General features: G+C 42.6%; 1 protein-coding gene across 11 annotated transcripts in view; it reads left to right on the top strand.

Moving 5' to 3' along the window:
* Positions 1–27,800, top strand: part of adgrb3 (adhesion G protein-coupled receptor B3) — a 590,910-nt gene that overhangs the window by 399,624 nt on the left and 163,486 nt on the right. For all 11 annotated transcript variants that reach the window (XM_078398997.1, XM_078398996.1, XM_078399002.1 and 8 more), the window contains 2 exons: positions 4,087–4,189; positions 4,835–4,878. In XM_078398997.1, the coding sequence (XP_078255123.1) occupies positions 4,087–4,189; positions 4,835–4,878 (147 nt within the window). The remainder of the gene's footprint in view (positions 1–4,086; positions 4,190–4,834; positions 4,879–27,800) is intronic.

The following is a 27,800-nucleotide window of genomic DNA, read 5'->3' as shown; positions in this document are numbered from 1 at the left end:
TCTCAATGGGACGTTTACTTCAAACAGTGTTGCTTTCCTTCGTGTTTGTATTGGCAAAGAAAGGTGAAGACGTGCCAACCATATCTACAACTTGCAGTTAACTCGAGTTAAAATGTGATATTCGCATTTACCACCAGAAATTACACCCCATCTTTCCTAAAGAACTGGTTTGTTTTGGCCTGATTACTAATCCATCTACTGAAGTAGGTGCATAATGCAGACATGAGGAAGAGAAAAATGAATTTTAATGCAAATAAAAAGTGAAAAACTAATATTATAACTATTAAAGAAAAACAAAAACATTTTGAACCTTATCAACGATGCAACTTCCATTGTTATTCCCAGCTCTAACAATGCAATCAACTTTCATTCCTCATTTTGAACGAAATTTAATTTGCTTTTTCATCCAATCTGTTTTACCATTGCACTTATTAAACAAGTGGAAAGATGTGCCTAATTTTATGCCGAGCTACAAAGAACAATTCCATAGTGCCTTTTTATTTCAAACCGATGTGGGTTCAAAATAGAAGAAGCCATTTGCATTACAACAGTTGGGAGTGAAATTAAATCAACAGCCGCATAAAAAAGCACATACTAATTCCATTAATTGCTGCATTGATGTTAAACAAAAGATTTAGGAATGTGGGTTGAGGGAGGGCAATTGAAGAAAAGTGAGAAAAGATACATTTAGAGGATAAATCTCTTTGAATTAATAACATTGCATTTTAAGATCTAATTAAAGCACTAATAGATGATCTTATGGAAAAGAAGCAGACAGACATTCCACAGAATCCCAGATAATTGGAATCAAAAACAAAAAAAAACACCCTGCAATTATTTAGCTGGGACTGGCCGCAGTGTAAAAGAGTATACACTGATGAGCCAAAACATTATGACCACCTGCCTAATATGCTGTTGATCCTCCGTGTGCCGCCAAAACAGCGCCGACCCGCTGAGGCATGGACTCTACAAGATCCCAGAAGGTGTCCTGTGGAATCTGGCACCAAAACATTAGCAGCAGATCCTTCAAGTCCTGTAAGATGCGAGGTGGAGCTGCCATGTTTCGGACTTGTCGATCCAGCACATCCCACAGATGCTCAATCGGATTGAGATTTGGATAATTTGGAGGCCAGGGCAACACCGTGAACACTTCATCACGTTCCTCAAACCATTCCTAAACAATGCGTGCAGTGTGGCAGGGCGCGTTATCCTGCTGAAAGAGACCACTGCCAACAGGGAATACCATTGCCATGAAGGGGTGTACCTGGTCTGCAACGATGTTTAGGTAGATGACACGTGTCAAATTGACGTCCACATAAATGGCCGGACCCAGGGTTTCCCAGCAGAACCTTGCCCAGAGCATCACACTCCCTCCACCGGCTTGTCGTCTTCCCATAGTGTCTGGTGCCATCACTTCCCCAGGTAAACGTGGAAGTTTCTTCCACTGCTCCAAGGTCCAGTTCTGATGCTCACGTGCCCAATGTAGGCGCTTTCAACAGTGTACAGGGGTCATCATGGGCACTCTGACCAGTCTGCAGCTACGCAGCCCCATACACAGCAGAATGCAATGCACTGTGTATTGTGACACATTCCTCCCGTGACCACCATTAAAATTTTCTGTGACTTGCGCCACAGTAGACCTTCTGTCGGTTCGGACCAGATGGAATAGCCTTTGTTGCCCTTGTGCATCGATGAGCCTTGAGCGCTCAACACCCTGTCGCCGGTTTGTGGTTTGTCCCTCCTCAGACCACTGTCGGTAGGTACTCACCACTGCTGACCGGGAGCACACCACAAGCCTTGCCGTTTCAGAGATGCTCTGACCCAGTCGTCTGGCCATAACAATTTGGCCCTTGTCAAAGTCGCTCAGGTCTTTACTCCTGCCCATTTCTCCTGCATCCAACAAATCAACTTCAAGAACTGACTGTTCACTTGCTGCCTAATATATCCCACCTCTTGACGGGTGCTATTGTAACAAGATAATCAATGTTATTCACTTCACTTGTCAGTGGTCATAATGTTTTGGCTCATTGGTGTATACTTCGGGTCAATGGCATTTAAAACTGCCTGATAATGGACAGCAACAAAAACTGCTGTTGGTTACATCAGCACTAACAATGTAATACTAATTTCTCAGGAGACCATCCACAATATAACCTTGTTCCCCTTTCTCTATCAGCAATATGCAATATAATAGTGCCTTCAGTTATACATATTTATGTGAAAATGTGGCAAACCACTTTGAAGAGATGTAAAATGTTAGAAAAACAGGTGCAAAGATCCAAAGACCAGCTGGGTCCAACTGTCGGCCTTGGTTATATTTAATGACTCAACGGAAACATTTGTATGCATAACATTGATAAATGGCAAGTACATTTCACGCCACTCAAGTGGCAGACAATGACCATTTCCTGCAAGAGAGAATCTAATCCCCACAATTGACATTCAATGGCATTACTGTCATCAGCTCTCCCACTAGGATTCATCATCCTAGGATTCATCATTAACCAGAAACTCAACTGGACCGCCATATAAATACCATGACGATAAGAGCAATTGAAATCTTGCTTGCAGGACCGTCACAGGCACAGGGACTCAGACAACACACAAAAACACAACTATATACAAATTACACATGTTCTCAAGCCAGTAAAATTTTAAAAAACAGGGCATTGGTACTAAAATATATAATTAGAAAGCCAGTCCACGATAGTGCAAGAGGTGGGCCTGTGAGGTAGGATTAAGGTTGTGCAGGTTTGTTCATGAGGCAAGTCTTCAGTACTACTGCCAGAATGTTGTCAGGGTCCACAGCCTTTGATGCATCCAATGACTTCATCCATTTCTTGATGCCATGTGAAATTAATTGAATGTTGTGTGAATGAGCAGCTATCGTACAGAGGACCACTGGAGGAGGCTGCACTTTGGTAGGATCAATAGAGGTAGAACCTACACATGAATGGTAGGGCCTTAGGGAGTATTGAGGAACCAATGGCAAAAGACATACAGGAATTGAACCCAAGCCTAACCAAGGACACAGTTGGCGTACTGTGTCCAGTCCTGGTCCCCACACTATGGGAAGAATGTGATTGCACTGGGGAGGATGCAGAGCAAGATTCACCAGGAGACACAAAAAAATGTGTACGCTGGAACCTTGAGCAAAATAACACATTTTTGGAGGAACTAAGCAGGCCAGGCAGCATCTGTGTTGGGAATGGCCTGATGATGATTTGGTCAGACCCTTCTTCAGACTGATGCAGTGGAGAGTAGAAAGCAAATAAAAAGGGGAAGAGGTGGCTGATGGTGTCTGTACGGAGTTTGTACGTTCTCCCCATGACCTCCGTGGGTTTTCTCCGAGATCTTCGGTTTCCTCCCACTCTTGAAAGACGTACAGATTTGTAGGTTAATTGGCTTGGTAAATGTAAAAAAGAATTGTCCCTAGTGGGTATAGGATACTTTTAATGTGCAGGGATCGCTGGTCGGCGCGGACCCGGTGGGCCGAAAGGGCCTGTTTCCGCGCTGTATGTATAAACTAAACTAAACTATAGGTGGGGCAAACATAAGCAATTGATAGGTGGATACCATCTGCCTATCATCCCTCCTCACCTGTATCCAACTATCACATGCCAGTTTTTCCCACACCTGTTTCCCCATCACCCTTTAACAGATGTTTCCCCTCAACTCCATCATTCTGAAGAAGTGTCCCAACTCAAAACTTTATTTGTCCATCTCCCCTCGCCCACAAACTGATTTACCAGGATGTTGCCTGGGATGGAGAGTTTCACTATGAGAAGACACTGCATAAGCTGGGTTTGTCTTCCTCGGAATGTATGCAGTTGAGGGGAGAACTTGACAGAGGTACGCAGAAATTTCAAGGACATAAATGGGATAGATAATAGAAAACGTCTCCGCAACACAGATTTCTATTTTAAAAAATGGAGTAGGTTTTGGGTGAAGACTATGAGGTTTAGTGAGGATCTGAGAAATAACATTTTCACCCATATGGTGAGTCAAATGATATGTTTCTGTATTTATTTTCTTTGGTACAATTGTTTTGTTGAATGTTTTCTCTTTTTGTTGCTTCTCTTCCAGAAATTACACAGTTGTGAATTCGAAAGTGATTGCCGTGACAGTTAGACCAGAACCACAAATGAGTGAATATGTGCTGGAGATCGAACTGGCTCACTTGGCGAATGTAAGTATCTCCAAGTTCACTACATACAGCTCCAAGGATACTTGGAGCCTCCATCTCCCGAGACCAACCTGTCAGTTTTACACAGGATAATCTTGAGTAGTGAAGCATCATATCAACAGATACATTTGCCTTCTTCACCAACGTATCTACATTTGCTGTCATCATTGGTGTTTTAAGGACTTGTGCTCTGTTTCCTAATACATTCATGGTGTAATGTCCCAATCATGGTGTATGTACAAGACACAAAATGCTGGAGTAACTCAGTGGGACAGGCAGCATCTTTGGATAGAAGGAATGGGTGACATTTCAGGTTGAAGAAGGGTCTCGACCCAAAATGTCACCCATTGAGTCTGAAGAAGGGTCTCGACCCAAAATGTCACCCATTCCTTCTATCCAGAGATGCTACTTGTGTCGCTGAGTTACTCCAGCATTTTGTGTCTATTTTTGTGTAAACCATCTGGAGTTCCTTCCTCCACATGGTGTATGTTTACCTGGGGTGTGGATATGAGTGATAATGGTAACTTCTTATTTTATCACCCAAAGAATTTATGATGAAAGCAGACCATTTTTTGTGGCCTATCTCATAGGCCAAAAAGAGTGTATTGAGGAGGTGCACTTATAACTATTGTCTTTGATTATTTTTAGGGAACTTATAACCCATACTGTGCACTGTGGGATTATGGCAGAATGTAAGTAACAATACCATTCTTATTTCTTCATTATTTTTGAAAGTCATATTCTTTGGAATTATTTTGATTGTCTGAAGGTTTTTTTTTCCAAATTTATTTACCTCTTTCAAGAAATGAGGTGGATTGTGGAACGTGCTTGTTGTGATGGAACCAACGTGACAGTTCTATGTAACAAGCTATACTGTCCTGGGATCTTTCCCCATTTGTCATTGTGCCTTAATTCCTGTAAACGCAACGGTGATTAAGCAGCTATGTCTATAATATGCAAAAGAGCCATACAGCAATAATCACCTGCATCATACACTGAGGAATAGAGTTCATAAAATTGCATTGGCGGAGAGTTTCATGTATGTTGAGTCAGTATTAAAAATTCTTTGGCGGATGGAAAATTATGTGAGTTGTTTGAGTGTCTGCACGTTTTTCATGTCTGCTCTTAAATATGGACTCTCTTTGATATTGCTTTGGTAGAGGCATTCATCCACTGAGTAGTAGAGATATTATGAGCCAAGGCACCAAATTGCACCAGATTGATGGCATAGCACAGCACTTGGTGTGCAATTCCTGCTCGGAATTATGTGATCCTAGAGGGTATGACGGTGGTTGGTGTCTGCATGGATTTTAGGACGGCATTTGATAAAGTCCCCCAAACGCAGGCTGATCCAGAGGATTAAGATGCACAGGATTCATGGTGACCCAGCCATTTGAAGTCAGTATTAGTGTACTAATAGACAACAGAGGGCTTTTTTTGCTGGAAGACCATTATTCTGTCTGGATGGTTGCGAACGGCAGGAGTTCCTTAAGGGTCCGTGCTGTTTTTTGCTATAAATATAGTTGACTTGGAGATGGGTTGGTTAATAAGTTTTCAGAAAACAAACATGATTGTTGGAGTTTGTGAACTGTAAGGAAGGCTGTCAAAATGTGCAGTAAGATACAGTTCAGCTACCAGAATTGGCAGATCAAGTTTAATCCAAGCAAGTATGAGATATTGCACTTTAGAAGGTCGAATGTAAGGGGAAAGTATACACTTAATGGCAAGACCATTGACAGTATTAAAGAATAGAGGGATACTATTCATAGCTTCCTGAAAGTGGGTGGTACTGTGGTGCAGCTGGTAGAGCTGCTGCCTCATAGCACCAGAGACTCAGGTTTGATCCTGACCTAGGGTGCTGTCTGTGTGGAGTTTGCACATTCTCCCTTGGACAGTGGGGATTTCTTCTGGGTTCTCTGGCTTCCTCCCACATTCCAAAGATGTGTGGGTTTGTATGTTAATTGACCTCTGTAAATTGCCCCAAGTGTGTAGGAAATGAATAATATAGAACTAGTGTCAATAGGTGATCAATAGTTGGCATGGACGTAGTGGACTAAAGGGCCTGTTTCCATGCTGCATCTTGAAACCTAACCAAACTAAACAAGTAGATAGAGTGGTAAAGAAGGCATGTGGGATGTTTGCCTTCATTGATCGGGGCATAGAGTTTAAGAGTAAAAAAGTCATGATACAGCTCTAGAGGAATTTGGTTCGGCTGCATTTGGTGTATTGCGTACAGTTCTGGTTGCCCCATTACAGGAAGGATGTTGAGCGTTGGAGAGGATGCAGAAGAGGTTTACCAGAATGCTGCCTGGATTAGAGAGTGTTAGCTCTTACGAGAGGTTGGACATAATTGGATTGTTTTCTCTGGAATGCTGGAGGTTGAGGGGAGACCTGATAGAAGTATGTACATTTATGAGAGGCATAGATAGGGTAGATTTTTCAGAACTTTTTTCGCAGGATGGAAATGTTAATGACTGCAGGCCATAGCTTTAAAGTGAAAGGGGCAAAGTTTACAGGCGATGCACGGGGCAATTCTATACACAAAGGCCAGTGGGTGCCTGGAATGCACTGCCAGGAGTGGTGGTTTAAGATTTTAAGAGGCTTTTAGATAGGAAAATGGATACGGAGGGAATGGATAGATGGTGCACTTTAGGAGGGGAAAATATACAGTTAACAGCAAGACCCTTCACCTTTATGAATGGAAAGGTATAGATCATACGCAGGCATATGAGAGCTTGCCATGTGGATATTGCAGACCATAGTGTCTGTTCCTGTGCTGTACTTTTCTATGTTCCATATTCTATGTTAATTGGATAACTGGGCAGGTTATATTCAGCTACGATCAATGGCAGAAAACAGATTTTACTTGCATCGGTCCCATTATACAACCTGACTGATTTTGACTCCCAGTCAATTGAATACAAAGAAAACCAAGCAATATGTATATTGAGCTGCTTATTCAATATCACCTATTTATACGATAGCCCACTGTGAATAATTAACCACAGAACAGAAAAATAAGGCAGTTTAACAGCATTTTCTACAACAGATGAATCTCGTTCACTTTATGCCACCACCAAGCATCAAATGACAACTGCTATTACAATTTCTTCAAAGTGTTTTTTTTACTGATATTACAATAATAATTTCCAAAGCTGGAAAAATAAAAGCACAAAATTATCATTTTATTAGAATAAACCAAGGTGAAGTAAACATTATGGGATAATCCATTGGTTAAATATTTGCACTTTATCTAAAAATAAAAGTTAGCAAGTGTGATGAGTATTGTGGTGTTATATTCAATCCTTGTACATTGAGGGTAAGGCTAGTGTTTAGTGCTGATTCCAAATTACCTTTGAGGAGGTGGTGGTGAGATGCCTACTTAAGCTAATGAACCTGTTCCCATTGTTAGATGGGCAACGATTATCCTTTCATCCATTGAATGAATGGATACTCACTGTCATTATCCAGCAACAATGAATGGAGTGTGATATATTTTCAAGTCAAGGAAGGAAAATATCCACAGAGATCATCTAGCATCTGCTGCCTTTGGAAGAGGCCACAGGTTCGGAGCTGATGTGAATGAAGACTAGGTATTTGTGCGGTGTTAGATGGGTTGCCAATTGTGGATTGCTTTATTCTGGAGAGTGTTGAGCTGGTACTCATTGGGACAACTGGGAAATGATCAATCTTATTCCAGACTGTGGCTTGTACTGTACATGGTGTGACGTTGTCTACTGAAATCTCTGAAGTCTCTGGACTTGACATTTAAACCTGTAAGCTTTTGCCTCAGAGACTGCTACCAAATGGACCCTTGCTGGGGAAGTTAAGAAGGTGCAAAGGTATATTGGCAGAATAACAAGTGAGAGGCAAAACTACTCAATGTATGTGCTGTGATGCTTCCATCTTCAAAGCTCTTCCCCTCATCTTATACTAGGACTGGCAGCTAGGCAGTAAACAATGACCAGGCAGGGCATGTGAGCACATCGTCAATGAAGTGATGGAAAATTTGCCTGTCTGCTTTCCTTTGGCAGAAAGACAGAACATGCTCTTCACCCACACTCACTCTCAGCGTGGGATTCAAGATGAAAACCTGCCTGCCTGTTGTGGAATATGCTTGATTTGTAATTCATTGAAATCTATGGCATGAAAAGCAAGCGGGTTCTGCAATGGACAGGCTATCCTCCCCTGCAGATACCCGCAGATGGTAAACTGCAAAACGAACTCCATCCTGTGCAGTCTGCTCTGCCTGACACTCTGACCAGCCCAGCCAATGGAGAACAGCCCTACCATGTTTGCACTTTTCAAAATTATTTCATTATTTCATGTATTAGTTGCCTGCTCTTATTCAAACAATACACTCTACCTCCCTGCAATTCAGAGATTAGCAAAATCCACTGGTAGACTCCCTCAAGACTCAGCATTCCTATTCTACCCACTCTCAGAATATCCACTCACCTCTCAAATGACATTCACACCCATCCTATTCCAAAGGGAGCACAGATAAAGTGCAGATGGCCAGACAGCCGAGTCTCATCAGGGGTCCTCCCAACCTGTCACTTTACTTATTGGGAGATTTGTTTGCAATAGCAGGAGGTTAGATGGTAATCTTTGCTTATTTCTATATTGTCAATTGGGATTATGGAGGGGATGCATAATTGCAGATTTCAAATAGATGGCCTGCCACTGTCTAGCCACATGTTTATTTGTTGGCAATGGGAGGTAATTTTCCTTTTGTTCTAGTTGTGCCTTCTTTACCTTGATGATTCACTTCTTATCACACAGTGTCTTTTGAAAAGAACTGAAAAGTAATTCTTGCATTGTGGGAGTTAATGAATTGGATGAATAATTGGGCAAATTTAGAGGCAAATTGGGCTAATTTGTTAATGGCTTATTCACAAACAATTAGAGGTAGCTGCGTGGTATAATGTTGATTCAATTCTGAGCTCCCTTCGCAGACTAGCTCAGTGGTAATGACGCTTCAATTGGCCTTTCGATCTGGCTTTCCGATCTCAATCATTATTTTACGATCAAGGCTGTCGCCAACAGATATCTGCACACAGGAAAACCTAATTTAAATTAATTCCAGGTGTTTTGTGTCCGGCCAACTCATTCTTGATGATAGATAGACAGAAAATGCTGGAGTAACTCAGCGGGACAGGCAGCATCTCTGGAGAGAAGGAATGGGTGACGTTTTGGGTCGAGACCCTTCTTGAGACTGGGTCCTTGGTCCTTGCGGATGGTCCTTGTGGAGGCAGTAATGAGCTGCTACCAGTCAATGCGGTGAAGGTGATCCCACAACAATTTAGGGGTATGGAGATATAGGTGTTCATACAGCAGCAATGCGGAACCTTGATGTATGGCAAATGGTGGATTGGGTGGAAAACAACTTAGAGGTGATGGTGTTTATATTCACCTGCTCACCTCGTCCTCCACATTTACAGGGTTTGTGGGTTCAGGAGGTTTTGCCAAATAACCTCTGATAAGTTGAAATGTGTAGGAAGGAACTGCAGATGCTGGTTTAAACCGAAGATAGACACAAAATGCTGGAAATCCTCTCCAGAGATGCTGCCTGTCCCGCTGAGTTACTCCAGCATTTTGTACCTATCCCTGATAAGTTGATCTAGTTAATCTTGTCTAATCTTGTTATAGGGTCCTAGCACTTCGTCGATAGTATTGGGATAGGTCCCTTGAATCTTGAAGCCTCCTTTCCTTTGCAAGTCTTGACCTGGAGCAATCCAGGATCCAAACACCATGTTTTAAGAATAGAGCAAGTTCACCCAGTACATACCCTCCATTCCAAAGATAGACACAAAATGCTGGAGTTGCACAGGCAGCATCTCTGGAGAGAAGGAATGGGTGACGTTTCGGGTCGAGACCATTCTTACTAGACGTTTACTCCAACATTTTGTGTCCATCTTTAGTTTAAACCAGCATCTGCAGTTCTTACACATTTCAACGTATTAGGGGTTCGAAAATAAAGAGCCACTGTCTTTACCTCAGGATCGGGGAGTCAAAAACTAGAGGCCATAGGTATAAGGTGAGAGGGGAAAGATTAAAATGGACCAGAGGGGCAACTTTTGCAGTTTAAACCAGTATCTGCAGTTCCTTCCTACACTCTCCATTCCAACTTCTTTTACCACCCGTCTACTTAATTTTCCTTTTTATGTTCCCTGAATAGGGCAAATCTCCTTGCACTCCAATGGCTCGGGGGCTTTCCTAAAGGACCAGACCCATTTTCAGGTGTCTGAGTATTCTTAAGCTTGCAGCTGATGTGTCCTTCTCTCAGTCAGCCAGCTCTAAATGGTTTGACATTTTTGGAAGAAGGGTTGGCAAAAGGATTGTGGGGATCTGAGGAAAGATATTCGTCATCCAGAGGATGGCGAGGGTCTGGAACTCACTGCCTGATCATCATCCCATGTAGACACAATATGCTGGAGTAACTCGGCAGGTCAGACAGCATCTCTGGAGAGAAGGAATGGGTGACATTTCAGGTTGAGGCCCTCCTTCATCCCACGTACACAGCACTTGCAGAGCCATGACCCTCAGAGTTACACACCCAGTGCTGGAAGGTGGGACAAGGCTGGGTAGCACTCCATTGACCATCATTGACATGATGGGCAGAATGGCCTTCCTCAGAGTTGTACATTTACTATGCTTTTATGATACTAATGGAAGCTCGATACGAATGGGGAAAGTGGATGTCTTAGGGAGAGTATTTGGTAAATTGAGTTGATAAGTTGGATGTAAAATTAGATACAAAAAGTGGTAGGGGTGTTTTCTGAGGTGTGTGGCTAGTTGTGTCCTGCAAAGATCAGAGCTGCGATCTCTGCTATTTGAGATATACTTAAATGAGATGGATAAAAATGTAGGTGGTCTGAAAACTAAGTTTGTAGACAAAAAGAAAATTGGTGGAGTTTGGGCCAGAGAAGAAGTTGTCAAAGGATCCAACAAGATATAAATCTATTGGAAATTTGAGCGGTGAAATGACAAATGGGATTTAATCCAGACGTGAGAGGTGATACATTTTGGGACATCAAATGTAAGAGGAAAGTATGCAGTAAATGGCAGGACCCTTGGAAGCTTTGTTGTACAGAGGGATCTTGGGGTGCAAGTTCATCGCTCCCAGAAAGTGGCTTCACAAGTGGACAGAGTGATCAAGAAGGCATATGACATACTTGCCTTCATCAGTTGAGGGAATAAGTATAAAAGTTGGTAAGTCATGTTGCAGCTGTATAAAATTTTGGAAAGACCACATTTAAGGTATTGTGTGCAGTACTAGTCATCACACTACAGGAAGGATGTGGAGGCATTGGAGAGGATGCAGAAGAGGTTCTCCAGGATGTTGCCTGGATTGGAGCTTATTAGAGGTTGGATACAATTTGATTGATTTCTCTGGAGTGTCAGAGGCTGCGGGACAAGTTGATAAAAGTACCTAACATTATGAGAGATATAGATAGGGTGGATAGTCAGCCCTTTCCCCAGTTAACTGTATACTTTTCTTATGCATTTGGTCTAAAAAATGCATCACCTCACGCTTTGCCAAATCAAACTCCATCTGCCATTACTCCACTCAAGTTTCTAACAGTTTTATATCCTGTTGTCGTGTTCCCAGGGTCAAAATGTCCCACATAAGAGGGCATAGGGTGAGAGGGGGAAAGTTTAAAGATATGCAAGATTAGTTTTGTTTACACAGATAATGTACCTGGAATGAGCTGCCAGGGAGTTTGTTGAAGCAGATAAGATAGCAACGTTTAAGAGGCACTTAGAGAGGCACATGTATAGTCAGGGAGACGAGGGATGTGGCAGATGGCACGTGTGCAGGCAGATGGGATTAGTTAGATTAGCTTCTTGGTTGGCACAGACATGTTGGGCCTGTTCCTGTGCTTCCATCTTCTATGTTCTCAGTTATATGTGCTTTGTTATGGAGCCAATACAGAGGGTTTTTTTTAATGAAGCTGCCAATATCCAATGGAGCCTCTATATGCAACTGCAAAGGGAAGCCCAGAAACCCTGCAGTTCCCAAGTAAATGCGGAGGATAGGGAGAAAGCTGGAGTAATTCAGTCACCTGGCAGAAGATAGGATTTTCAGGCAAAAGGATTGCCATTTCTGTACTATATGACTCTGCAACCCTATCTACTACCCTGCCCTCGCCAATTTTCTTATTGCCTCTTCAAAAATGCAATCAAATTAATGAGATAGGATTCAGTGAGTCAGCCATGTTAACTATCCATATCAATCCCTGCCTTTGCAAATGCAAATTAATCTTGCCCCTTAGAATATTTTCCCGTAATTCCCATTCTGCTGATGCAAGGCTCACCAGCCTGTCGTTATCTGGCTTTTCCCTTCTGCCCACCTTAAATTAAAAAAACAACGTCAGCTAACCTCCAGTCTTCTCGTACCTCGTTTGTGGCTATTGAAGATTCAGTTCAGCCCGCCTCCCAGCTAACCCCTCTTCCCAACATACCTCCTCAATTCGTCCCACATGCTGACACTCCTCTCCTCCTCACCACTTCCCCAAATTATCAGGTCTATTCACCCCATTTTCCCACTCATCATCCCACCTCGACTCAATTCTCCATTCTCACCTTTCTTCAATTCACCTCGGATTATTCATCCCTCCTTCCAACTGCATCAACTTTACCCTGAACGCCCGTCTCCATTCTCCTTATCACTGCCACTGAGTCACCCATTTCCCCGACGACACTTCCTGTTGACCACCCCCAATTCACCCCACTCTGATTCAACCCCTCCCCTCAACTCCACTCCCCTCCCCTCCCTCACTAACCCCACCCTCCAGCTCATCGGTTCCCACTCACCATTCCACCTGCCCCCTAATCACCCCATTCTCCAATTTAACCTTCCTCATCTCATCCTTTCTCAAATTAACTGCCCGGCCAATTCAATTCACCTTTCCTGTGAAGACTCCTGCACCACCTCTCTCTCCCTCTGATTTATCCCTTTTCTGAAGTCACCCACTGCCTGACTCATCCTTCCCCCATTTCACATTTTCCCCCAGACTCAGCCTCATCTAAACTCACGCCTTTCTCAAATCAACCCTCCCACCAACTCACCTCGACTACCGATTCACGTCTTTCCCGAACGTACCTTTTCCCCAACTCAAGCCCCTCTCCAACTCACTCTTCGCCCTGGTTCACTCTTCCACCTCACCCTCTCTGCCTCAAACATATTCTCGACTTCCCACTCTCCAACTCAACCACCTCCTGCTTCAAACTTATCTCCAACTTGCCCTTCCCCTGACTCATCCCAGTCTCCAACTTGCCCCACCCCAGGCTCAACCATTCCCAGACCCAACCATTGCCCAATTCACCCCTGTTCTACCATACTAACATGTTCCCACCCCCCCCCCTTCCCCCTTCCCCTAGACAGTCTTTATAAACTACATCTCTCCACTCTTAGCTTCCAACTCTCCTGGAGTCCAACCCACACTCCTGTTTCCCACTGCATGCACCGGAAAGACTTTTCACAGTTTAAAGCCAAGTCATTAGCTCCTGATGCCTCACAGGTACTGAATTTTTCTTGGTTAAATAGTTGTCCCAATAAGCATTATTTATAAATCAACACAGGTCATACGGTCAGAAGTGATAGGAGCAGAATTAGGCCATTCGGCCCATCAAGTCTCCTCCGCCATTCAATCTGGTTGATCTAATTCTCCCTTCTCACCGCATTCTCCTACCATCTCCCCATAACCCTTGACACCCGTAATAATCAAGAATCTATCTATATCTGCCTTGAAAATATCAATTGACGGCCTCCACAGCCTTCTGTGGCAAAGAATTCCATAGAGGAGAAGGAACAAGCGAAATAAATGCAGAACTCAACCTTAATTTGGAGAAAGTGGCATATCAGAAATCACTGGGACATGGCTGCATGGCCATCAGCATTGGTGTGGCCAATGTATTGATTATACCAATTTGACGATGGGGAAAATAGTGGAGGGGTGGAGCAACTGGAGAAAAAGAGTAAAATTCCATTTGCAGTTTTCTCTTCATTGAAATGTGATTTGTAAGACAATAAAGGGAATGCATCTTGTTTTAGTTGGAAATTTATTGCAATTAATTGGATTAGGGAGGACACGAGACCACATTTTAATCGGTACAATGCCATTTATCTAGGTTGGATGTCAGGAGGTGGTTCTTTTCCCGGAGAATAGTGGACCTCTGGGAACAGATGCCAATACTTACAGTGGAGGGCAATTCAGCTTATGCATTTGGTTGTTACTGCAAAGAATTGTCAGGGTGGTTGGGCAGGTGAGGGCGATTAATTTTGTTTTGGCTTTGGGAGGGGTGATGAGCCTCCTCCATTGACGTTATCGATTGACTTTGCATTGGACAGGCTGAATGAAGAAGACGGTTCTTGCTGGTCCACCATTTACTTGCATAAAACACAGCGTATGTTCGTAAAGAAAATAGCAATGGTGCAGCATGGGTCAGCGTCCCCATCTCAGTAATTATAGGTCCACATCACCATTTAAACCACTGTATTTGTCCAACGTTATCCTCAGAGCAAGCTGCTTTAGCCAAAGATATTCGCGACCAGTATGCATTTGTCAGCCCACTGGCAGGACATGAACAGAGAATGAAGACCCCAGCCAATCAAACATCCCAGAGAGACAATCAGTCGGGGGGGGGGGGGGGGGGGGGGGGTTAACATCAATGGGGAAAGTTTAAAGATGATGCAAAGGGAAAGTTTTCTTTACACAGAGACTGGTTGGTGCCTGGAAAACACTGCCATGGTTGGTGGTGGTGGCAGATACAATGGTGGCATTTAAGAGGCTTTAGATAGGCATATGGAGAGTCAGAGAATGGCAGTATGTGGATCACATACAGGCAGAGGAGATTAGTTTAACTTGGCATTGTGTTGACACAGACATTGTGGGCCGAACAGCCTGTTTCTGAGCTGTGTTTGCTCTATTTTCTATTTTCTATGTCTATGATATATAGGATAGAAATTTAATGGAACAAAGGGGAATCAAAAGTGTTTTTGCAAAAGGAGGAATTTACAGAGCTATTTGGAAAACAAAACAGAAGTTTCAGGATTAATTGAATTGATTTTTCAGGAGTCAACACAGTACCTTGGAACAAAATGGCTACTTTTATCACTGTATGATTATGTGATGTAACCAAGCCCATGTAGTGCATTAAATATGACTTCTGACAAAGAAGGTTCAAACTGAAACATCAGCTCCATTTCCCTTTCCACAGATGTGACCTGACCATCTGGGGATTTCTACCATATTCCGTGTTTATTTAAGATTTCCAGCATTTGCAGTTTTTATTTTCATGTTCATTATTCTTGAGTAAATTGACAACTTGGGCTGGTCTGGGGTGGAATGGCAAGAAGAATATTGAAGGAAAACTTGCAGGGTTCACAGTATGAAATGAAAGTAATGTGTGAAGATCTCTGCAATTTTTCCATTTGTTTCACTGCTGTTCAAAGTAAACAAAGTCAGTGGATCAAGCATAGACTCGGCGACCGTATTGCTGAACACTTGCGCTCGGTCCACCAAGGCACACTGGATCTCTCAGTTGCTAACCATTTTATCTCCCCTTCCCATTCCCATACTGCCCTTTCTGTCCTGGGCCACCTGCATTGCCCGAGTGAAGCCACACGCAAACTGGAGAAACATCACCTCATATTCTTCTTGGGTACCTTACAACCCAACAGAATGAACATTAAATTATCCCAGTTTTAGGTAACCTCTAACAACCCCACCCCTTTCTCCCACCGCCCCCACACTGTGCCCCACCTGGATTCGCATCTGTTTGTCAGAAATGCAATCTACGATGGCTAGCTAACAAACCAAACGCCTCTCGCAACATGTGACCTCGTCTGGCCATCCAACCCCACCAAAAGCAAGCAGTGCCCATCTACTTTGACATTTAATATGGATTGATTTATCCCACGTGAATCTGCTGGGTCTAGGGGTTTGGCAAGAGCTATTCTTAGCAGCTCATTGCATCAATTCTAATTCAGAACACACGAACAATTAGTATTTATAATGAGAAATGTTAATATTAATTGCGACAAGGTGAAGCATCCCAGAAAGCCTCCACACTCATAACGTACATGAGAGTTGCCAACTCTTAGCAATTGCCCCTCATTCTCAAGCAAGTGAAAATTAATATAAAAATCATCATTAAATTCCCAGATTTTTGTTTATTTGTTTATAATTTTCCCAACTTCAAACGTTTGGCAAGAATTGGCATTTAGGTAACAAAGTGCCTTTTAAAGTGGCTGAAGGAAGGTGATTTTTTTTGTGAGAATAGATACACCAGTCAACCCACTGAAAAAATATAATGTCTGAGACTTGTGGGGGGAGCAAGTCGCATGGTGACACGAATTATATAATATAGCTAACAACCTATTGTCAACCTCTATCAGTGCATACAAAAGTAGGTACATAGCCCTCTTTAAATTGTGGAATATTCTGTTGTATGGATATATTGCTGAATTTAATGTAAGCTTGGTTAATTAATCCTTAATTTAACTCAAGGATCATTTGGAGTTATGTTTATGTAATAATTCATGCCAAAGAACCGGCATGGCTTTTGAATGACTTCTTCTCTGAAAATGGTAGAATTTTTTAAATGTCAGTAATTTGATCGCCCACATTCAACCAAGCAGGTTGTGTTACTGGAGGCACTTTGGGCTCCCTATGCTTATATTAAAATGACTCCATATATTGCTGTAATACAGAAACAAATGTTCAGTAGCAACATCTCTTAACAGAGTCAGTTATTACTCAGCAGAATCTATTAATTTAAGTAACATTTTTTAATAGTCATGAAACAGTGTCGTATGTGTCTTATTATCTTGAAAATAAATTTCCAATGCCCTTGAACGTGATGGCTGAGTCATTGCGGCAATAATGTTCAAATGCCAATAAATGCCCAGGTCCAATTTGATCTATAGTTTCTCAAGTCTACATTTGCAAGTCAGTATGTAGCTTACTTTATTAGTATCTTCCAGCCTTTGCTCTGAGAAGCACACGACACCACACACACTTACGCATCGTGCTCATTTATGCAGCCCATATTCAATTACACTTCGAATCTCAGAACAACACCTCACACTCAGGAGTCATTGAGCACGGTGCCTGTTCTCAGTCTCCGATAAAGCTGCCAATTAGTACTCACCCCTTGCTCCTTTTATCAGAACTGAAAGGTTGGGAGTTTGCAGTTAGCTTTCTCTTTTTAAGTATATATACCTTTTGGAAGTCACTGTTTAATCTGCCTCCTTTCAGGAGGTGCATTCCACAACATCATTACACACAGTGTAAAAATAATTTTCATCCCCAAGCTGTCTCTTTGTCAATTTCCTCTTATCTCTCTCCTAATTACTGGTGCACCTGCCTCTGGAAATTACTTTTCCCCACTTACTGCTATCTTAAAACCTAATATAAATTAGAGCTTCCTACTTGAAACCTTTCCTTAACCCACTCTTCTGCTTAATTTCGGCGTCTGCTATATCTCTGCATCGTATTCATTTGCAGAAATGAATATCGGCTTGTTAAACCGCCCAGTGAATTGCCATTGGTTGCTTTACATCACCACACAAGGGGAGAAAATGACCCCCCTCTGTTCCTTCTCTCTGGCTTTTCCCAAGCCCCCTCTCTCTACATCATGGATGGCAGAAATAATTCATTTCAGAAGTGTAAGTGCTTTTCACTGGCTGTTTGCATTAATAACTACCAATTTTCTTCAACATTCATGTTTTTTTAACTGAAATAATCGATTGGAGCTTAACAGATCATGTGCAGACAGAGGAGATGAGTTTATCTTCACGTTATGTTTGGCACAGGCCTAGTGGGAAGACGGGCCTGTTCCTGTGCTGTACTGTTCTATATTCCATGATGTTAAGTAAAATAAAAATGTTCATGGGGTGAAACTCATGCTCAGTTGCTTGCAGTAAACACGCAGCGGGGTGGTGGTTTTGCACTGTGACTATCATTGACCTTTCCTTTCTTCAGAACTCCCAACCTTTCAGTTCTGATAAAAGGTCACTGACCTGAAATATTTCTACTCCTTCCACAAATGCTGCCTGACCTGTTGAGTATTTCATATTTTTATGTTTTTATGACAACATCTTATTAGAATTGGAACAGTTCGACATTCAAAAGGTGCGCAAGCGGAGAGTAATGAGAGGGGCTGATGAGTGGGTGGGTGACGAGGGGAGACGAATGGAAAACCTGTGGAGGAGTGTTGAACGTGAGAGATTCACCTCACTTCATGTTCTCCATTCAAAACTCTGTTGTTTGCCCACTCAAGCCTCCCCACCCTCTCCCCACCCTCCTCCCACCCGCCTCTCCCACCACTCTCCAACAACTGTGTTGTCAATACTAAGTTTCTCTCGACCATACATAGTGTCTGACCTGTTGAGTAGTTCCAGTATTTTTTTTTAAACAGCTTTACGGCATCTGCAATGTTATAATTAAGAATATCAATTCATTTGGTTTTAAAAATATTAACATTACATTCACAACACACTTCTTAATTAAGCCATTTTTAAAAAACCAAATCCAGATTTCTAATATTCTAGCCATCTGCTCAGGGTTGTTAATTGGTTAGTGGAGAGGTTCCAAATACAACTAAGCTCAGATGCGATGTACTGGATCAAGGACCAGTGTTTTTGTGTGTGTTTCAGTAATCCAGCTGCACATTCAGTATAAGAGAGCCCCATTTCGAGATTAACATTACCTGTGGTGCAGTTGGCAGAGTTGGTGCATCACTGTGCCAGAGACCCAGGTTCTATCACTGCACCAGAGACCTAGGTTCAATCACTGCACCAGAGACCCAAGTTAAATCCTGACCTCGGGTGCTGTCTGTGCAAAGTTTGCACATTTTCCTTGTGAGGGATGGGTTTCATCAGATGATGTTATAGGAGTAGATTCAGCCCATCAAGTCTACTCCACCATTCAATCATGGCTGATCTATCTCTCCCTCCTAACTCCATTCTCCTGCCTTCTCCCCATAATATCTGACTCCTGTACTGATCAAGAATCTATCTATCTCTGCCTTAAAGATATCCACTGGGTGCTCTGGTTTCCTCCCACATCCCAAAGGGTTTGTAGTTTAATTGGCTTGTGCAAATTGCCCCTTGTGTGTTGGAAGTGGATGAGAAAATGGGATAACAGTGTGGACGGCTGACCAATGTCAACATGGACTCAGGAGGCCGAAGGGCCTGTTTCCATGCCATATCTCTAAACTAAAACTAAACTTAAAGAGGTAACATGGAGTTTGAAATGACAAAATGTTGGTGGATACAAATGCAAGACATTAGGCTTGGACACTGGTAACCCATCATCTTGCCTTCTTCAGACTTGTCCACAGGCTTTGGTAAGCCATGGTTTAAGGTGAACCTCCGCCTCACTATAGACAATAGACAATAGGTGCAGGAGGAGGCCATTCGGCCCTTCGAGCCAGCACCGCCATTCAATGTGATCATGGCTGATCATTCTCAATCAGTACCCCGTTCCTGCCTTCTCCCCATACCCCCTGACTCCGCTATCCTTAAGAGCTCTATCTAGCTCTCTCTTGAATGCATTCAGAGAATTGGCCTCCACTGCCTTCTGAGGCAGAGAATTCCACAGATTCACAACTCTCTGACTGAAAAAGTCTTTCCTCATCTCAGTTCTAAACATTGGGAACATGTTTCCTACCTCTAACGTGTCCAACCCCTTAATAATCTTATACGTTTCAATAAGATCTCCCCTCATCCTTCTAAATTCCAGTGTATACAAGCCTAGTCGCTCCAGTCTTTCAACATATGACGGTCCTGCCATTCCGGGAATTAACCTAGTAAACCTATGCTGCACGCCCTCAATAGCAAGAATAACCTTCCTCAAATTTGGAGACCAAAACTGCACACAGTACTCCAGGTGCAGTCTCACTAGGGCCCTGTACAACTGCAGAAGGACTTCTTTGCTCCTATACTCAACTTCTATTGTTATGAAGGCCAACATTCCATTGGCTTTCTTCACTGCCTGCTGTACCTGCATGCTTCCTTTTGGTAACTGATGCACTAGGACACCCAGATCTCATTGTGCATCCCCTGTTCCTAACTTGGCACCATTCAGATAATACTGTGCCTTCCTATTCTTACCACCAAAGTGGATAACCTCACACTTATCCACATTAAACTGCATCTGTCATGCATCCGCCCACTCACACAACCTGTCCAAGTCACCCTGCAACCTCATAGCATCTTCCTCACAGTTCACACTACCATACAGCTTTGTATCATCTGCAAATTTGCTAATGGTACTTTTAATCCCTTCATCCAAGTCATTAATGTATATTGTAAATAGCTGCGGTCCCAGCACCGAGCCTTGCGGTACCCCACTAGTTACTGCCTGCCATTCTGAAAGGGACCCATTTATCCCCACTCTTTGCTTTCTGTCTGTCAACCAATTTTCTATCCATGTCAGTACCCTACCTCCAATACCATGTGCTCTAATTTTGCCCACTAATCTCCTATGTGGAACCTTGTCAAAGGCTTTCTGAAAGTCAAGGTACACCACATCCACCGGCTCTCCCCTGTCAATTTTCCTAGTTACATCCTCAAAGAATTCCAGAAGATTAGTCAAGCATGATTTCCCCTTCGTAAATCCATGCTGACTCGGAACAATCCTGTTACTGCTATCCAAATGCTCCACAATTTCGTCTTTTATAATTGACTCCAGCATCTTCACCACCACTGATGTCAGACTAACTGGTCTATAATTTCCTGTTTTCTCTCTCCCTCCTTTCTTAAAAAGTGGGACAACATTAGCTACCCTCCAATCCACTGGAACTGATCCTGAATCTATAGAACATTGGAAAATGATCACCAATGCGTCCACAATTTCTAGCGCCACCTCCTTAAGTACTCTGGGATGCAGACCATCAGGCCCTGGGGATTTATCAGCCTTCAGTCCCATCAGTCTACCCAACACCATTTCCTGCCTAATGTGGATTTCCTTCAGTTCCTCCGTCACCCTAGGATCTCTGGCCACTAGAACATCTGGGAGATTGCTTGTATCTTCCTTAGTGAAGACAGATCCAAAGTACCGGTTCAATTTGTCTGCCATTTCCTTGTTCCCCATAATAAATTCCCCACTTCTGTCTTCAAGGGACTCACATTTGCCTTGACTATGTTTTTCCTCTTTACATACCTAAAAAAGCTTTTACTATCCTCCTTTATATTATTGGCTAGTTTACCCTCGTACCTCATCTTTTCTCCCCGTATTGCCTTCTTAGTCATCTTCTGTTGCTCTTTAAAAGAGTCCCAATCCTCTGGCTTCCCACTCTTCTTTGCTTTGTTGTACTTCTTCTCTTTTATTTTTATGCTGTCCTTGACTTCCCTTGTCAGCCACGGGTGCCTCTTACTCCCCTTAGAGTCTTTCCGCCTCTTTGGGATAAATTGATCCTGCAACTTCTGCATTATTCCCAGGAATACCTGCCATTGCTGTTCCACCGTCTTCCCTGCTAGGGCCTCCTTCCAGTCAATTCTGGCCAGCTACTACCTCATGCCTCTGTAATCCCCTTTGCTATACTGTAATACTGACACATCCGATTTTCCCTTCTCCCTCTCAATTTGTAGAGTAAAACTTATCATATTGTGATCACTGCATCCTAATGGCTCTTTTACCTCGAGTGCCCTTATCAGATCAGGTTCATTACACAACACTAAATCCAGAATTGCCTTCTCCCTAGTAGGCTCCAGTACAAGCTGTTCTACGAATCCATCTCGGAGACACTCTTCACTCTTCATTCTGCCTTCTTGGTGAATGAATCTAATGTCGGAGGGGCAAGGGCTGAGTAAGGACCTGAGGCTGGGCAGTTTCCCTAGCTTGTACTTGGTCAGATTGTGTGCTTAAATGAAGGCAGGGCACAGAGTGAATGGAAGTGATGAATTGGAGTGTAGAAAAACAGCAGATGGCAAATGCGAGGTTATGCAAAGAAACTTCCAGGCATATCTCCAGCCTATGGCACCATTACATCAGCCAAGTGCAGATAAACCTAAAGATCTATCAAACATTTTGTGATATTTTCTTTTATTTATTCAAGGAACTAGAGGTGGCCATTTTAATAGGGAGGGAGACACTCTCTGAAGAAGTGACCCAAACCTTGTCTGTCCAATTCCTTTAACAGATGCTGTTCTTCCAACAGTTTGTTATTTCGCCAGAGAGTGAGGCGTTATTTGCTGTGGGGGGGGGGGGGGGGAACCTATGGGATCCTGCTGCAGATCATCAGTAGCTGGAGCACAACAACCTTCCTGGGATTATTGCCGCACAGTGACGCAGCTGGTGGAGCTGCTGCCTCACAGCACAGAGAACTAGGTTCAATCCTGACCTCGGATGCTGTCTGTGTGGAGTTTGCACTTTATCCCTGTGAGCATGTGGTTTTCCTCCGGGTGCTCTGGTTTCCTCCCACATCCAAAAGAGGTGTGGGTTTTAGGATAAATGGCCTTTGGAAATTGCCCCTTGTGTACAGGGAGTGGATGAGAAAGTTGGATAACATAGAATGAGCGTGAATGGGTGATCAATGGTCGGCGTGGGCTTAGTGGATTGAAGGTCCTGTTTCCATGCTGTAACTTTATCTTTAGTTTTAGTTTAGAGAAACAGGGTGGAAACAGGGCCCTCAGCCCACCTAGTCTGTGCTGACCAGTGATCACCCAAAGACTAGTTCCATCCTACAGACTAGGGACAATTTACAAAAGCCAATTAACCTGCAAACCAGCACATCTTTGGAATGTGGGTGGAAACTGGCACACCCGGAGAAAACCCATGCAGTCACAGCGAGAACGTACAAACTCCGTACAGACAGCACCCATAATCAGGATCGAACTCGGGTCTCTGGCACTGCAAGGCAGCAACTCTACCGCTGCGCCACTGTGCCACTCCAACATAGAGACTGAAGTGACAAAATGTGAATGGATATTAAGGCCAGACATTGGCCTTGGGCCCTGCTCGTCCATGGTCTTGCCTTCTTCAGACTTCTCCTTAGATTTTGGCAAGCCATGGGGCCAATTAATGAGTTGAAATTTAATGATAATACAATTAGCATCAATGAGATGAGAAACCTATTAAATATTACAGTACTCATATGTGTATTGATTGTAAAATCAAATCCTCCACTTTTATTGTAAGCTTCATAATGGTATCTGATTTAGCAATAGAATCTGTATTCACAGTGTTTTCCTGTTGAGTCACTCCCCAAAGCCTGTGCCTTATTATATAAAAAATAAGTGTGACGCAGATTGTATTACAATGATGGGTGAATGCACTTAATTGAAAATGCTTCACAGAAATGAAATGTTGGACATTTAAAAATCAATGCACTTAAACTGGATGTACACTCAGCAGGCACAGTCTTCCGAGACTCGAGTGTAGCTGCACAGAAAGCAACATCAAACAAAACAATCTAATAAACAGGTAGAGAATTTTAGGCATGCATAACAATCGAAAGAAATCTGGTGTACATTTTTTGAGGATCAGCATTGAAACAGAGAAAGTATCTTTGGTGTGTTGGACCTTGTTTATATCACACCTGGAAAAGATGTAATAGGAACTTGAGGGGCAACCTTTTCAAACAGATGGGTTTGTATATAGAACGAGCTGCCAGAGAAGTGGGTGAGGCAGAAACAATAACAGCATTTAATACAATCTGCGTCACTCACTTATTTTCAAGATAATAAGACACATACTTTAGGGAATAACTCAACAAGAAGGCACTGTGTGTACAGATTCCATAGCTGAACCAGATTTGGACAGGTACATGGATAGGAAGAATTTCTTGTGATATGGACCAAACACAGGAAAATGGAACTATCTTAGATGGAGTATTTCGGTTGACATGGATAAGTTGTGCCTAAGGGACCTGTTTCCATGCTGCACGACCCCATGACTCCATGAGTTTGCGTGACCCTGACCCCATTAAAAGACACAGGGCATTCGAGGAAGAACATTTATTTTCCAAATTATACCAGAACCAAGGGATTATAGCAATATTGACTGGATTAATTATCATAACTGGAAAAGGAAGATTAAGAGGTCTTTAAGGTCATTAAAACATTTGGTAGGGAGACATAGATACGTTGCTCACACTGGAGGGTGAAATCAGAGGTAAGGTCCACCCAAGTATGACTCCTAGTAGTGCGACCGACGGGAGATTAAGAAAGACTTCTTTACCCACAGTAATTAGATTGTGGAACTTCAGGAAGGAGAGGGAGGCAGTTGATGGAGAGAGGTGGAGAAGACTTGTGTGAAACACCAGTCTGGAGATGTAAGATCTTCAGTACTTTACATTCTTCCTTGCAGAGAGTGTAAAAGTGGTGCTGAATTTATCCCCTGGCAGCATCAACGAATTTCAGTAGATAGCTCCCACATTTTTTTTAAAAAAGAAAGAGAAAGCAATTGAAAGAGAGAGAAAGAGAAAGAGAAAGAGAAAGGGAAACGGGAAAGGGAAAGGGAAAGGGAAAGGGAAAGGGAAAGGGAAAGGGAAAGGGGAAGGGGAAAGGGGAAAGGGAAAGATGAATTTTCACTACCGGTAAGAGAACAATGAAATTCTTACTTGCTGCCACTTTATAGGCCTCAATTTTTAATCATGAAGGCGCGGCATCAAATCACAAGCAGATAACACAGAGTACACTGCAGTGCAGCATTGAGTAAGGGATGTATTGTCAGAGATATTGCACCAAGATCCCATCTAGTAGTAGATTATCTTATTTGTCTTCCTCAAGCAATAGATTCTAATTGAAAAGAAAAACTTTGTCGTAAATAGAATCTTTTAAAATATTTAACATGAGAGGGAGTTTAAACACAGAATGGTTGATATCTGGAACTCACTGCCAGAGGAGGTGCTGGGATTAGATACAATTATTATGTTTCAGAGACATTTGGACAGGCACTTGAGTCGGAAAGACACAGAAGGATGAGGACATGGTGCAGGCAAATAGAATTGGTGTAGATGGACATAATGGATGTGGTGGACTGAAAGGCCCGAATTTGTGCGATACAGATCTATGACCCTTTGACTCTGTTGAGAGTCACTTTCTAAAGATTTTTAAAGCTACTCACAATGGAGTCAGTGAGTCATAGATTTGTACAGCTCGAAAACGGGCCCTTCAGCTCATGACATTCTGGTGGTCACACAAACAGCATTGAAATATTGACCAGATAAATTATTATGGTGATTTTTGAAACGATGCATTGAACAGAGCACCAGAAGAAAACTCTGCTTTGTCTTCTAAAACCATCTTTCTGCAAGAATGGAGGTCAGCCTGAGGTCTGTGCTTGTCTTGAGAGCGATTAGAATCCAAACCTTTTGAAGCTGATTTAGTTGCAATCAATACATTGAAGCTGCTGACATCTTGAATCGGTTTTAGCTACCAACAGAGTGTCAAGATGTGTATGTTACATTTTATTTTGTCTTGTCCTGACCCACAATCATTTTACACAACTTTAATCGTATACAGCTCTTCAGGATCCAGAAGGGAATGTTTAATGCTGTTTAAATGTGGAACTGCACTCTTAAAAAAGGGGATAGTGTGACACATTTTATCCATGATGTGAAGGATCTTTGTCTCGGAGTTGGTATTACTTCAATAATTCAGTTGTGGTACATTAAGAATTAAATACAAATCAAACACAAATCATAGCCCATTTTAACCTGCCACAATTTTAACGAATACACTAAACACATCGTTCCTCTGTCTCTGGCCTGTTATGCCACTTTCCTCTTACCCCTTTATCCCACCTTTGGTAGCTCCCTCTTCACCATTCCCACTGACCCCTTGCTCCTCTTCCTCCAAGGCATTCATCAACGTATATGAAGATTATGGCCATCTACCCCAGCCTTCATTTCTTCAATGCAACATTCTATGGCATATCTCTCTATGAGATGTTCCTTTAATCTGAAGGCACAACCTCGACATACTGTTCTCATTGTCTTATCAATCTGCCTTGTTTAAATCAGCATGGCTGGTTGTTGTCATTGAAGAATAAATGCCAGGCAGCTAGCTTCTGTAGCCAGTGAGAATTGCTATCTAAGAATATCATGAATCTCACCGTTTAGAACTGCTGTTGTGAAATATTAATTGTTCTTCTACACGCAGTTGGATATGTCAAATAATGATAGTAGTTTTAGATCTTGAATTATAACTGCTATTTCCTTCACCCTTTATTGTTTAATAATTTATTTCTGTCATCAAAATTTACTGTGATATTATTCTGCCGGCTCCTACAAATGAGGAGGAGGATGATCACACAAAAGCATGTTCAATCTAATAACTGAACTATAATAAACATAGAAACATAGAAAATAGGTGCAGGGGTAGGCCATTCGATCCAGCACCTCCATTCAATATGATCATGGCTGATCATCCAGAATCAGTACCCCTTCCTGTTTTCTCCCCATATCCCTTGATTCCATTAGCCCTAAGAGCTATATCCAATTCTCTCTTGAATACATCCAGTGAATTGGCCTCCACTGCCTTCTGTGGCAGAGAATTCCACAGATTCACAAATCACTGTGTGAAAAAGTTTTTCCTCCTCTCAGTCCTAAATGGCCTACCCCTTATTCTTAAACTGTGACCCCTGGTTCTGGACTCCCCCAACATCAGGAACAATTTTCCTGCATCTAGCCTGTCTGATCCCTTAATAATTTAATATGTTTCTACAGGATCCCCTCTCATCTTTCTAAGTTCCAGTGAATATAAGCCCAGTCGATCCATTCTTTCATCTTATGTCAGACCCGCCATCCCGGGAATTAACCTGGTGAACCTAGGCCGCATTCCCTCAATAGCACGAATGTCCTTCCTTAAACTAGGAGACCAAAACTGCCCACAATTCAAACTAGGAGACCAAAATTGCACACAATTCAAACTCGGAGACCAAAACTGCACACAATAAATACTCTGTTTCCTGGCTATGCTACAGCATTTACACAGACCAGCGATTATAACCTCTGGGATGCAAGGTGCCTTCGAAATGGCATCCCCATTCCCACCTCCACCACCAAAAAAAAAAACCCTAATCATTCATAGTAGACATCGATAAACAACATAAGCATTGAGACTGAGATTTTTCTCAGGGTATTAAGGAATATTAAATGCAAGGTGAGTGAAAGTAGTTGAGTTATACAGTGGCTGAAGGGCAGAATATTTAGGAGGGGCTGAATGGTTTATTCCTAGTTCTGTGTTCTTTCTGAAAAGAGAACGGCACGGTAGCGCAGCGGTAGAGTTGCTGCTTTACAGTGAATGCAGCGCCGGAGACTCAGGTTCGATCCTGACTACGGGTGCTGTACTGTAAGGAGTTTGTACGTTCTCCCCGTGACCTGCGTGGGTTTTCTCCGAGATCTTCGGTTTCCTCCCACACTCCAAAGACGTACAGGTATGTAGGTTAATTGGCTGGGTAAATGTAAAAAATTGTCCCTAGTGGGTGTAGGATAGTGTTAATGTACGGGGATCACTGGGCGGCACGGACTTGGAGGGCCGAAAAGGCCTGTTTCCGGCTGTATATATATGATATGATATGATATGATAGAACGCAAAATGTATTTTATTTTAAATGAATGAGCACCAGGAGCAGAAGAATCAGATTTGAACTGT

Source organism: Rhinoraja longicauda, chromosome 5, assembly GCF_053455715.1.
Source record: "Rhinoraja longicauda isolate Sanriku21f chromosome 5, sRhiLon1.1, whole genome shotgun sequence".
NCBI lineage: Eukaryota > Metazoa > Chordata > Chondrichthyes > Rajiformes > Arhynchobatidae > Rhinoraja > Rhinoraja longicauda.
This window is presented reverse-complemented; position numbering and strand designations above follow the sequence as displayed.